General features: G+C 37.6%; 1 protein-coding gene across 3 annotated transcripts in view; it reads right to left on the bottom strand.

The window, feature by feature from the left end:
* The window catches only part of Taf2 (TATA-box binding protein associated factor 2), a 66,442-nt gene that overhangs the window by 16,409 nt on the left and 35,194 nt on the right, over nt 1-14,839 (bottom strand). For 2 of the 3 annotated variants that reach the window (XM_016000930.3, XM_006982388.4), the window contains exons 20-22: nt 13,992-14,131; nt 10,771-10,840; nt 3,891-4,000 (exon numbers count right to left, since the gene is read on the bottom strand). In XM_016000930.3, the coding sequence (XP_015856416.1) occupies nt 3,891-4,000; nt 10,771-10,840; nt 13,992-14,131 (320 nt within the window). Of the gene's footprint in view, nt 1-829; nt 975-3,890; nt 4,001-10,770; nt 10,841-13,991; nt 14,132-14,839 lie in introns of those variants that run through there. The other variant, XM_076555767.1, reaches the window with a different exon arrangement.

Raw genomic sequence — 14,839 nt, 5'->3', positions numbered from 1 at the left:
ACAATCTGCAGGAGTCAGTTCTTTCTTTCCACCACACGGACTCCAGGCCAGACTCACACCGCCAGGCTTGGTGGCAAGTGCCCTCCCCTGCCACGTCATCTTGCCCGCACAAGTGAAAACCTGCTGTGTAAACAACCAATTGTTCCGGCTTCAATATTTCTCCCCATCCTTCCGCTTCGTAATCACCCCACATGCACTCATTCTCTGCCCACTTGTTAGGACAACAGGAGTCGATTACCAATACAGATACTACTGGAAATGTCCTAATTTGAGGTTTTAAATTCGCTAAGAAAATGAGCTGGGAAGGTAGTTAAGCAGGTAAAGGCACTACCACCAAGCCTGACCACTGGAGGTTGATCTGTGGGACCCACAGAGTGGAAGAGGAGAAACCGACTCCCACAAGTAGGCCTATGACTTCCACACCTGCACATATGTGCACACCACACACATATACAAAATCACAAATTAAATGTAGTACAAAAAACTTAAGCACAATATGAAAATGTACAACTTCTTGATATAATTCTAAATGCAGTTTATTATAGAGGAAGAAAATACTTTGCTAAACATCTTCACATTGTTAATTAAAGTTTCTGAAATCATTTAAGCAAATCTTCCTATACTTATCGCTTATGTATTTTTTTCCTCAATGGCTATAATGTTCTCTTCTATATACTTTAAATGAATCCAGTTTTTAAAGTCTCCACTTTCAAACCATTGCCAGCTGGTTTTTTATTTGTTTTTGGTTTTTCAAGACAAGGTTTCTCTGTGTAACAGCCCTAGATGACCTGGAACTCACTTTGTAGACCAGACTGGCCTTGAACTCAGAGATCCCGAGTACTGGAATTAAAGGCATGTGTTACCACACCTGGCTGCCAACTGGTATGTTTTTGACAGAGTCTCATGCTGCCCAGGCTGGTCTGAGCTCACTAAGCAGTGAGGGATTATCTTGATTTTGATACAGCTCCTGAGTCCTAGGATTAGAAAGGTACCAAGTTTATATGGTGTCAGGGATTAAAAACTAGGGCTGTGTGCATGCTGGGCAAGCACTCTATCAACTGAGTCACATTTCCAATCCAGTGTCTTTGTTCTTGATAGAAATTTATATGTTGCTCACCAGATAACCCAAGAGACTCAACAAGGCACACAGGATCCAGCAAGACTTAGTGACTTAAAAAATGATTTAACTTCTTTGCTTATAATATACCTGCATTCTTAAAAGAACAACTATTAAGGTGATGGTACATACAGTAGGAAAACCCCTGATGTTGCTTTAAAATGTTTGAGCCTAGGATATAGCTATTATACAGTTTTACATAGCACCGGCAAGGTCCTAGGTTTGATCCCCAACACATCACACAGACACACACACACAAACACACACACACACACACACACACACACACACACACACACACACACACACACACAATTTTTTTCTTCAAAGGCCAAATACACTCAAATCTATATTGATATAATACAATTATGTATTACTTTTCCTAACATGATTATGTAATCATGATCATGAAAATTAAACATGAAAACGACTTCTTATAAAAGATTCATTCTATCCAGAAGTTTAAATCATCTTCAGTCCAGCTTCGCAATCAAATGTTCAGTGTTTCCCAAAATCACTTTGTAAATACAAACTTCTCCTATCACTTCCCTTGTTCACACTGCTTCCAGTCACTTGCAAATTTTAAAGCTGACCAGGAACTTGTTAAGGACCACGGCCTCACCGATCTCCCTGTTCAGTGTAAATTTGTGGCGACATAGAATTTCTAATTAAAGCAGCAACTATACTTTACATTAGATATTACCACAAACATAAGATATCAGTTGGACACTGAATTTGTGTAACTTTCTGATGAGATCAAATGTTCAGAGACTGTACCATTAATCTTAAATACCATTCCTTTTGTCCAAAAACTCTTCTCAAGGGATAATAAAACAATTCTTTATAACTGATTATGCCTTCCTCAATATTTTGAGCTACTATGGTCAGTCACATATTAATAGTTGACATGGCACATTTTGTACCAAAGATTTACTGCTAAATAATTAGTTAAAAGTTTCTGAGGTTCGTGCTCATCCCCTGGATCAAAGTAACAAGTAAAGTATTAAACTCTGTGCACACCTAACAATCTTCCGTGACGAGGGAAAGCTAACCAAAACCAACTAACAGCATCTTAGTTCAGACTAGTTTACACGCTATTTTCTGGTATTTGTTTTCTTTTTTAAAAACAAAGTCCATCCACTTTCATTTTACCAGATTTCTTCAAACTAGCTTTACTGGTATATTTCCCATGGCCACTGCACTGTACGAGGGGATAAATGTTATACACCCCTTAGTATTTCAGTACTAGTAAACTAAATTAAAGAACTGAAATATTAAAATTTAGTATTTGATTCAGCAAGTTACCAATGGGCTAGCATGGTAAGCAATTTTACATATTCTAGAGAGGAGAAAAAGTATACTCAAAAATTTTAAGTATTAGAAAATAAATAATTAATAATTAAGTATTAGAATAAATACCCACAGGTATCTTTCTACTTGCAAAAACCATTTAAACAAAACAAAATAATTTCAGCCTAGTTTTTGACTAAACCTTTCAATCAAAAGCAGTATTACAATTTTTATTAAGAGATATAACAAAAACTGTCGTTAAATATATGACATTTATAAAGTCACAGATTTAATAACCTAATTAAATAAAAGTGAATTACAAATATTCTTGACTATCCAGGCTACTGAAAATATAGCCAACTAATCAAGATCCTGAATTTGATTCCCCAACAGAGAAGGATAGAACCACAAAGCTCAAATACAAGAGAAGTGTAACACTGAGTGTTTAATGTGAGGTAGACATCGTGCTTTACAAACACCAAGTTGTTCAGTCTCAGTTTGCAGAAACAGGTTTCACTATCTGCATTTTTAAACTAGTTATGTGAAGAGTACCAACTGAGATGAGATTGAACCTCAGCACACCCATCCCAGGGCTGGTGCTCCTATGCACTCTGTCCTTCCATTCCCTGATCTCACTCAAAGGATGCAAACTCACACTACAGTAAGATGGCATGCTCTCTGAGATGTAGAACAGTAGCATGCAGTCTTTAAAACTACAGGTTGTCTCTTACTCTACATTCACTCACTGTCCTGGAAAAATAAGAACGAAATTAGTTATCTCTGAATGAGGCCACTGGGAAGCTATAGAAAAGAGGTGGAGCTGAGCAGTGGTGGCGTACTCCTTTAATCCCAGCACTCAGGAGGCAGAGGCAGGTGGATCTCAGTGAGTTTGAGGTCAGCCTGAGCTACAAAGTAAATTGCAGGACAGCCAGGACTGTTACACAGAGAACTCCTGTCTCGAAAAACCAAAAGAGGTGGAAAGACTAAGGTTTATAGCCCTTTAACTACTTAAAAACTTGTAAAATTCACATTTTTTCATTTCTGCAACCACAGTATGAAACAAAGTGAACATATCCTAACACATGTTATAATTTAATGTAAAAATGTGGTATCCTATTTGAAATGGGTGATGAGAGGAGGAGCTAGAGAGTGGGTCACACAGTAAAGTACACGCAACTTAAGCAAGAGGACTTGGGTTTGATCCTCAGCACCCATGTAAGTCAGGCATGGTGACATGCCCCTGTAAGTCCTGTACTAGCGAGTTGGAAACAAAAGCCTGGCCCATCAGCTAAAGGTTACACACACACACACACACACACACACACACACACACACACACAATCTCTCTCTCTCTCTCTCTCTCTCTCTCTCTCTCTCTCTCTCTCTCTCTCTCTCTCTCTCTCTCTCTCTCTCTCTCTCTCTCGTACTTGAAAATCTGATGTAAAATGAAAACAAGGGACTTTCAAAGTTACTGCTCTCTTACCAGAATTCATCAGTTTCCAGAGCTGATCTACTAGGGCTTCATTGCATAAGGGAGACTCCATGTTCTTTGTAAATGGTGGATTCTTTGTCAACATGTTTAGAATCTTATGCCTGCAAGAATGAAAAATAAATAAATGAATTTCTAAATGACCATTTGGGGACTGGTGCTATGAATAAAAAACACTATAGAAGATAGGAAAACTATTTTTCTCCTTTCCCATTAGGTTTAATTATGTATTTGGTTCCATTTCTATATGCTTTATGTCAAATCCTAAATATTTATCACATGTTTTCTCACTAAACTATCTTGTGGGTTTGCTTTCTGATTATCTGAACTGTGTAAACAACGTCTTCTACAATCTGACTTACATAATCTTAACAATCTCATTCTTTTTAGGAGTATTGAAAACAAAAGCAAGCAAACCAACCAACAACCTGGTGGTTAAGTATGAAAATCCTTAAAATAGGACAACAGGACAAAATACTTCCCAGATGGGCCAAAAGTTCAAATTAATAGTAACATAAACTTCCTATCTTAGCACCTTTAGAAAACATTGAAATGTGTAGATCAATTTTAAAGATGGAACACAGAAAAAAAGGGGAAAGTATCTTCAAAATAAGCTGCAATTGAGTAAACCATGGTGGCACATACAGTCCTACCAGGCTGGAAGCTGAGGCAGAAGAACAGTGGCAAGTTCAAGGCCAGGCTATGCTATATAGCAAGACACTACCATGAACAAGCAAGCACAAAACCTGTATGGAAAGAGGCAAGTAAGAAAAGTGTTTTCAGGAGTTACTGTAAACTCCATGGCTAAAGTTTTTAATCTAGTTTTTACTGGAGATAAGGCACAACAAAGAAAACAAAGTCTTATTTGGACTCTTGGATATAAACGAGGAGGAAAAGAAATGGGGTGGAACTCACGGAAGACAGCCAAACTTTTGTTGGTTGGTTCGTTCGTTTGTTTTTTGTTTTGTTTTGTTTTTGAGACAGGGTTTTTCTGTGTAGTTTTGGTGCCTGTCCTGGATCTTGCTCTGTAGCCCAGGCTGCCCTTGAACTCAGAGAGATCTGCTGGCTCTGCCTCCCGAGTGCAGGGAATAAAAGTGTGCGGCACCACCGTCCAGCTCCAAACTTTGTTTTTACACTTCACTACTAGAGGTAAGAAATCCAGCTGGATTTTCAACAGGAGGAAGTGAAAGGAAAGCTGATGGGCTGGGTGTAGGTTAAGATACTAAACTCCTGGCCCTGCCATTTCATGTATGTGAAAGTGGAAGATGTGAACTTTATTGGCCCCCTTTTAGATGTGAGATTAAAGACCACACAAAACAAAGACTACAAAAGAAAGGGGGCAATATGTAGCTTTAGATACAACTGAAAATAGATATACAAAAAGTGATATATTCATATACCCACTTTCATATTTATGAATAAACACAATCCTTGTCGTTCAAAATCTTCCTCTATGAGTAGATCAGGATTATGGGTAAATGTCATCTTTAAAAATATGGATGAGTTTCTTTGAGTTTTGAGGAGGTCTCACTGTGTTGCCCAAGCAAGTCTTAAACTCCTAAACTTAAGTGATCCTCCCGCCTCAGCCTCCTGAATGTTAGGAATTTTGTTCTTTAGAGCATATTAATGTTGTCAAGCTTTTAATCTGCAGTAAGTTGAAAAGTAAAGTTTCTGTCCAGCTACTTCTACATATCCAAAATAAAACGTAGAGACCAACCATTAAGGCTTTTGGTATTACAACACTACAAACACATTCTAACATGTCTATGATCTGTTGTTGTTGTTTTTGGTTTTTTCGAGACAGGGTTTCTCTGTGTAGCTTTGCGCCTTTCCTAGAACTCGCTTTGGAGACCAGGCTGGCCTCGAACTCACAGAGATTCACCTGCCTCTGCCTCCCGAGTGCTGGGATTAAAGGCGTGCGCCACCACCGCCCGGCACATGTCTATGATCTGTAAAGGACACTCTGAGGACATCTTTGAAATTACCACTAAAATAGCAATGATGATTAATGAATACATATATAACTTGTAGCAAATTTAAATGTTTCTTTAGCATTTTTTTGGCATTTAAAATTCACATGTTAGGGACTGGAGACCACGGTTCGATGAATAAGAGGGCTTGTTCTTACAGAAGATGGGAGTCTGGCTCCCAGAACCCATCAGTCAGCTGGCTCACAACTGCCTGTGACTCCAGTTCCAGAGGATCAGTTGCCCTCTTCTGTCTGACCTCCTCTGGTGCCTCAATGCTCATGGTGCACACAACAGATAACATGAACACCAATATACACTTAAGAAGCAAAAAACGCAACTCCAAGGATAAAAATAACAAAACACACATGCACATACCCAAGCACACACCTAATTAAAATAATAATAATAATAATAATAAAGTTTACTTGCTAGAAATGTTTTTTAAACAGGAAAATATAAGTGACTAAATACACAAAATGTTCAAAGGAAATAAGAGAAAACAAGTATTCCACGCTTAATTTATCAAAGATTAAATATCAAAGTGTTACAAGTGTATACTTCAGACATCTGAAACAGACTTAAAGCCAATCTCAAAGTCACAAGTTCTTGGAACCACAACAGCAAAAGCATCACTCTATTTGCCTGAATATTTGATAATTTTCTTCATGAGGCCGTCTACTCCTAAAACCCTATCACTATTTAAAAAAAAAAAAGCAATAAGCCAAAACTACCACAGACCAAACCAAAAAACAGCAAACCAACCAACCAGTAAAACAAATAAAAACTGAAAATCTGTCAAGACAAAAAGCAGTGACCATAAATGCATCACCTCAAAGAAGAGGTATAGTCGGGTCATGATCATTTTACTTCCAAAACAGGAGTGCTTCCTGCTACCTTTATATTAAGCTTATATAATCTAAACCAAACATAACGATACACATACATAAAACAACTATGAATCAACAAATCAAAATAGCTAAGGACTATCATTTCTGGTTACACTAACTATAAGTACAGTGCATATTTTTCTCTTGGTGGGGTTTTGTTATTTTCCAAAATTTGTATGACTATTTTATTTTATTGCAACAAGGTTGCATTATGTAGCCCAGGCTGGCCTTGAACCTGCAATTCTCCTATTTCAGCTTTCTAACACTAGGATTATAAGCATGTACCAGCCTGGCAATTGTATGAGTAGTTTAGCCACCCACACCCTTTTTTTGAAACTGAATTTTACTATGTAGCCTTGGACAGACTAGGACTTACTACATAGACCAGACTATCCTTGAACTCACATAGATCCACTAGCCTCTGTCTCCTGAGTTAGAGAATTAAAGGCACGTGTGACTACTCCTGGCAAAGGTCATTTTTACTGAAAGGAAACTTCAATTTTGAAAATTTAATTTTAGTATTAAAACAACACATATAAATTAAAATATTTAATTTGGCCTATGCATCTAATTCTTTTTTATTCTAACAGACGCATAAAATTGACAGCAAACTTTAGAGCAAAAAAGATCTCAGTATGTCAAGAGATACATAAGTTACTCAAAATGAATTTGCTTAGTTTTAGTTCATAAACTATCTTAATGAAGAACAGACTTCGGCCTGAAAATGCTCTACCGAGAGAAGACAACACAAGAAAAAGGAAGTCCCTATCAAGACACAAGACATTGAGCTCAGAAGACTCAAAGCTTCCCAAACATTTCAATTACATCTTGGAAGACTTTCTCTACCTACAGTTGTTACAGGAGAAATAAAATCTCTTTAATCCATGAATTACATTAAATATCTACACATACATATGACTGGAGGAAAAGGGAAACATACACTCAGCCATTTGTCTAACCTGCATTTAGCTAACTTTATCTTATGTGCCAAGATATGGCAAAGATAGGATCCCGGACTATTCAGAACTACTCAGCAGGAGAGGGGACAAAAATGACCATGTCATCAAACTAGGACAATGAAGTTTACATATGTAACTATTTATGTACTTAAGCACAATAGGACTGTGGGATTTTACGGGAGAATATGACTTGAGGGAAGTGCACCAGTCCAGGGAATCACGGAGTATCTCTGACACCACATTTAATTCTAAAGTGGAAGAGGAACTGCAATTCATGGGAGTTTCCCCTGCTTCTGACTTCTGGGCAACCTCACACCTTTACACAAGCGAATTCTGAAGTATCCTGTGACGAAAACAGGAATGGAAAATCTATACACTTCAAAAGTTTTCATTCTCATCGAGGGCCATTTTAACACAAGTTTTAAGAACCACAAAGCCCATAAGAACAGAATGCTTCCGTTTGGAACAGGACAGGAAAATGCCAATGACATAAACAGAGTTAGACACCTGGGTATCTAGGTCTTACCACAAGTTCTACGGTGCAGGCAGTCACGTGATGTTTACTCAAGTAAGTTTTCACAAGTGTGACAGCAATGAGAATGAAAAAGAAGACATACTATAAAAACAAACAAAAACAAAACAAAAACAAACTACAAACAAAACGCTAAGAAACGAAAAGCAATACTTGCAGGGCATCATGGTACACACCTGCAGTCCCAGCACTCATGAGGCAGAGGCAGAGGCCAGCCCAGACTACATAGTAAGACTGCCTCAAGCAAAGTAAAACAAAATAAAAATAAATGAATGAAGTTCATTAAAAACACAAAGCATGGTAGTGTATTCGGAAGGTAGAGCCAGGTAGATCTGTGAGTTCAAGGCCAGTCTGGTCTACATGGTAAAATCTGGGACAGCCAAGGCTATATTAAGACCCTATCCAAAACAAAATAGAAAACACCACTGAGAGAGCCATCACTGTGTGGAAACACTTTTATCCTGTGACCATTCATTGCCATAACGACTTTCTAAAAACGAGACTTGAAAAATAAGAACCTTTGCTATCCTTTTGTGTGGTAGTGAGGGTGTGTGTGCGCCATGGCACCTGTGCAGACATCAGCAGACAACTGGCAGGAGTCAGTTCTCGTCTCTAGCACAGCGGAGTCATTTTGCCTGCCCTTAACTGCAAACTCGTGCAACTGTGTGTGATTTAATATAATCTATATGGAGGGCGACGTTAAAGGAGAAGTTTCTCTAATGGGGCATAAGTATGTAAAGTAAGAAGGAAACATGCTAAACATAACTATGAAGCACACCTCTAAATGGATTTTCAGTCTGGACTGCAAATAGTGCTCTTGACATTTGAATGAACCAAAGCAACTCAAAACTACAGTTCAAAAGCACTCAGTGCAGATACAATGTGTAATACAGTAACTTCAGATATCACAAACCCATGACAATCTGCCCGAAGTGCTCTCTGAAACAGTTCTTAAATATTTAGTCTTTAAAACAAATTCTCAGAAACACAGATGTAAATTTTTTAAGTATGCAAATTGAAAACAAATGGATTCATGGTAAGCTTTGTCTATATTGCATTTATAGCATCTGTTTCCTGTTGCTATCATAGACTTAAGTACATGCACCATTTTAGATAAAGGAATGAGGCTGTACTCTGTGCTCTATACTTCAAAACGGGAAGCTATTAGACTTTTTTCTCTGCATTTCAACTTTGTATCACTCACAAGTACAGATTATTCAAAATATAGATCACAAATCAAGAACATTAAAATCTTAACAAAATTTCATATGAAATTTTGTGTAAAAAGCATTACTTAAAACATTGAAATATACCATTACTAACCAAGAAGTCACTGCTATAAAATGCCCAGGCTCTTGAGCAGACTACTCACACCCAGAGGCATTTCAGATATGAAAAAGCAGAGTTTATGTCATTCTAAAAGAACACTGTGAGCCACGTGATGCAGAAAGTTGAACAAACCATTTAAGGTCTCCCAGTCAGTCTTTTGTCTCTAGCTCGAATAGCTGTGAGTTGTTCTTCAGCTCTAAAATTCTGTTCTATGAAGTCATAACATAAAATCAAATAAAACCCGTGTCTACTATGTGCAAAAAAGGAAGACAGAAATGGTTAAATTGAATTCTTACATAAAAACCCCATTGTGTAGAAGAAAACAGCAGGAATAAGCGCAGCTATTAGAGGTAAGCACAAATACAAGGGCAGATGCCACATCAAGCCTGCAATTCTTTTAGTTTCTTAAGATTTTAAAAAATGTCAACTGTAATAAAAATGAAGGCTTTGAATGAAATGAAACAAAGATATAGGAGGCGGTGATGCGGCTCCAGGAGTAAAGACTTGCCCTCTGAACTCCACATGCTGCTGTGATACACATGCATGCACATGGACAAAAGAAATAAATGTAATAAAAAAATGTGAAATGAGCAAAAATCAGGAGGCCCTGAAATAAGCTCCCAAAATGACATAAATAGTGAAATCAATTATAAGTTGGGACACACAAGGCATCATCCCCTATGCATTACAAACTATTAACAATGTATTTTGAAAATGTTTTTCTAAAATCAAATAAAAGGCCTTAAACTTGATATGCCATGCTTTGTTGATAGGTTTGAGAGGCCTTCCCCTTTCTGAACAGAAACAGAGGAAGAGTGGATTGAGGGGAGGGGAGGTAGGCAGAGGGAATGGAAAAAGAGGATTTGGGGAAAACTGTGGAAGAGATGTAAAATAAATAAATAAATTTAGTTAAAAGGGGGGGGGGGCGGTGGTGGTGGTGGTGCTTGCCTTTAATCCCAGCACTTGGGAGGCAGAGGCAGTCAGATTTCTGAGTCTACAGCCTGGTCTACAGAGAAACCCTCTCTTTAAAAAGAAAAAGGCTTTAAAAATACAGAACCCTGCTGTGGATATCGCTACAGAACCCATTTCCATATTTTTAAAAATCATAAACATTAATATCTTTCTAGGTACAATCTTTAGAAATGATTCAACCCACTTCAGGATTCATAACCAAGATATTACAATACATAAACTAACCTTACATAAGGTACAGGATCAGTCTGAATCATATTGAGTAGCCACTGAAGTTCTTCATAACTCCGGTCCACTGAAAGTGAAAATGAGTAAATATATGTAGGGTTAATTATAACAAATCAAAGAGCAAGTGATAGTAAGCAGGGACATTAAATAAGGAGGCGTCTTAGCTGGACTGTCATGCAGTTGAAGGGTCCAAGTAAGCAATTAGCACTCCTTTTCTTATTTTTAACTGTATGCACTAGGCCAGTAACTTTCATGAGCACCATGCCATGTGTAACCAAGAACAAAAATAGTACCTAGTATGTATTCAGCCAAAGACCAATACAAAATAGTACCCAAAAAAGTGCCCAGTATGCAGTTCATACTAAAATTCAACCAAACACCAATACAAATTTTAACCCACTAAAAGCCATCAACTAGACACAATTAGCTGAACAAAATATGCCTAACTTTTTAGATGCTTAAGTCCCTGAGAGCTTGACATACAATAGCATCATAAATATAACGTTTCTGATCACATGGTTCCTTCCACTAAGACCCAAGCCAGTCAGAAAGGCAATTACAATTATGTGTTATTGTGGTGATATTGTGTTCCCCAAAATATTGTGTACCCTAATAAACTTATGTGGGGTCAGAGAACAGAACAGCCACTAGATATAGAGGCCAGAAAATGGTGGCGCACATGCCCTTAATCCTATCACTTGGGAGGCAAAGATCCATCCGGATCTCTGTGAGTTTAAAGCCACACTGGAAACAGCCATGCATGTTGACTCATGCCTTTAATGCCAAGAAGTGAGCCTTTAATCCCAGGAAGTGAGGGCAGAAAGCAGAAAGGTATATAAGGCATGAAAACCAGGAACTAGGCTGGTTAAGTTTTTAGGCTTTTGAGCAGCACAGTTCAGCTGAGAGGCATCCAGTCTGAGAAAACAGGATCAGCTGAGGAATCGGCAAGTGAGGTAGCTGTGACTTGTTCTGCTTTTCTGATTTTCCAGCATTCACCCCAATACCTGGCTCTGGGTTTGACTTTATTAAGACTCTTTAAGATTCATGCTACATGTTATGACTGTAACTGACATAAAATGACATACTACTATTGCCAATCACCTTTTCAACAAATTTTTAAGAACTGAAAAGCTCTATTTACAAATTTTTAGGCATAATAGTTTTCCTTCTTTCATCTTCTAATATTTTAAGTTATAGAATTCATGGTTCCTACCTAAGCACCATTCAAACTTTTAAATTATACTTATTAGTTTTGTACTCTTTTGGAGACATTAGTATCCTATTTCATTTTTGGTAGTATTAACTCATGAAATCTTTATATTTCTGAGACATATATCCTTCATCTATCTTAAGAAAGAAGGTTAGGCTAACAAATTACATGATTTCAACAAGTCTAGATTTTAAGTTGGCAGAATATCATAACATATATAGAGACACAGAATTATATATGTTTATTGCTTGTCAAATAACTCACTTAACGACAACAACCAATCATACTTATATCATCTCTTAAAGAACGGGTATTCAATGACAGCTCTTTCTGAATCAAGGCACACATAAACACAATATGGTTACCACTCTCTCTGCTCTCTGTCTTTAGGCACTTCTGCTGAAATTTATAAAATTGAAAGACTTAATCATACATGTTTCTAGTTCACAAACTCCCTTTGGAACTTCCTGTTTCCTTTTATTCTAATCAGAGCTCAGTACACTTCAGCTTCTTTATTCTCCCAATATTTCCATTACAAGCTTGACTTTTAGATGGAGATCATATATACATCTGAATATGTCTTCTGGCCCTAGTGGGAATCTGTCTGTGTGTGTGTGTGTGTGTGTGTGTGTGTGTGTGTGTGTGTGTGTGTGCGCACCACACAGACAGACAGACACACACACACACACATAGATAAACCAAAAACCAAACACCAAAACCAAAAGAATGAAACTTCTTTTTTTTTTTTTTTTTTTTTTTTTTTTTTTGAGATAGGACCTCACTATATAACCCTAGTTGGCCTGGAACTTGCTACGCAGACCAGGCTGGTCTCTAACTCCCAGAGATCCTCCAATCTCTACCTCCCAAGCATGAGGACTAAAAGCATGTGCAACTATTCCTGGCCCAAAATAAAATCTTGGGGAAAAAAAAAAGTGACACATGAACTGTATGTATATTCAATTCCCCAATGTAAACGACAATTTGGCAACATATAGTAGAGAATCTAAAACTCACACAGCTGTGTGGTTTACTGTCTTCTGACTCCCTAATCTGAAGCTGGAGACTAGACTATGTTTTTGCAGAGTGAATCATGAAGAAAGTAGAATTAGGAAGAGATTTCAGCATAGGAGAAAATCAGAAACAGGTGTAGGCTTCAATAGAGTCCCATATGCGACCTCTATACTCTATTCAACACCTTGCTTCTGATTATGTCTAGGAACTTACAATTAAAACTGCAGTAGAGGGGACTGGACCTGCCTGGACTGAGTCTACCAGGTCGATCGCAGTCCTCGGGGGAGGCTTTGCCCTGGAGGAGGTGGGAATGGGGTGTGGGCTGGGGGGAAGGGGAGGGGGTGGGAGGGGGGAGAACAGGGGAACCCGTGGCTGATATGCAGAACTGAATGGTATTGTAAAATAAAATAAAAGGAAAAAAAAAAACTGCAGTAGAGGCTAGCTTATGTCACTTTAATCTTCACTTCTCAGAGAATTCCATTGTTTCCTGCATTATTTTTCCAGCCTCTATTTTTGTGAAATATTTCTACTATTTTTTTAATCATCCCATTTTCTGAAAACGTTTTAAATATCTACTGTTGCTTTGACTGCCACACTCTTTATTTCTCTCAACTTGAGACCTAACCTAATTTTCCTGCCAAAGTTACTCTCTTGCTTTGTTTGCATAGTTACAAATTTTTACACACTTGTACACTATTTCATTGAATCCTTAGATATTTTCCCCAAATCTCTTATTTTAAAAATATAAATTGAATTTGTATAATATGCTGGCTTCTCCCATTAAAGATATCTGTATTTTATTTTTTCCTATCATCACCAAACTAAGTCAGTGAGCCAAGGATTTAACAATAATGGATATGTGTGAAAATATCACAGTGCAATCCACTATGTACACTAAGTCAAAAGTCACAACAACAATGAAAACGTCTGCACTGCATGTGCTATGAGTTTGCAACAGTTTCTCTCTAAGCTGGAACAATACAAAGGATGGTATTACCTTTTGTGTAATCAACAACAGCTTCCAGAGCCGCGATCCTGATGTCCACAAAATGGCCGTACTCCGCATAGGATTTGAAAAGAGATGAATCACTTGGCACATGTCCATTCTTCTGAAGCACCCTTATGGCTCTTAAGCAACTAGTGAGAAAAAAGTAAATTACTTCCTGTGAAGTATCATGAACTAAATTTATTACTTAAGTATTAGAGATTCATTTGTCAGTTAATTAAAATCCTTATTTATGGGGGGCTGGACACATGGCTCAGCAGTTAGGAGCACTGGCTCCTCTTCCAGAGGACTCAGATTGGATTCCCAGCCAGTATCCACATGGCAGTTCATACCTGTCTCTAGGAGATCTGATGCCCACAGATGTTCGTGCAGGCAAAACACTCACACACGTAAAATCAAACAGAAACAATTTTTAAAAAGACTCATGATTTGCTGGGCAGTGGTTGTTGAAAATATACTGAGCTGGGCAGTGGTGATGCACACCTTTAATCCTGGCACTCAGAAGGCAAAGGCAGGCAGATATCTGAGTTTGAGTCTAGCCCCATCTACAAAGTTCCAGGACAGCCAGGACTATTTAAAAAAAAAAACAAAAAACAAAAAACAAAAAAAAACAAAAAAAACCCTGTCTCAAAAACGAAACAAATAAACAAAAAAATCTTATGATTTGAATGCACATTCAATTCTGTAATGTTCAATTTGTATGATAAAATTTCAATAATATCTAAATAGCATAAAAACAAATTTCAATTATGTTTAGAATCTTAGAGCCATATACATGTCAACAAAACCACACTCCAGAATAAAGTACTTAGCAATAAAAATATAATTTAGATAATTTC

The sequence above is a fragment of the Peromyscus maniculatus genome, chromosome 20 (assembly GCF_049852395.1).
Source record: "Peromyscus maniculatus bairdii isolate BWxNUB_F1_BW_parent chromosome 20, HU_Pman_BW_mat_3.1, whole genome shotgun sequence".
NCBI lineage: Eukaryota > Metazoa > Chordata > Mammalia > Rodentia > Cricetidae > Peromyscus > Peromyscus maniculatus.
This window is presented reverse-complemented; position numbering and strand designations above follow the sequence as displayed.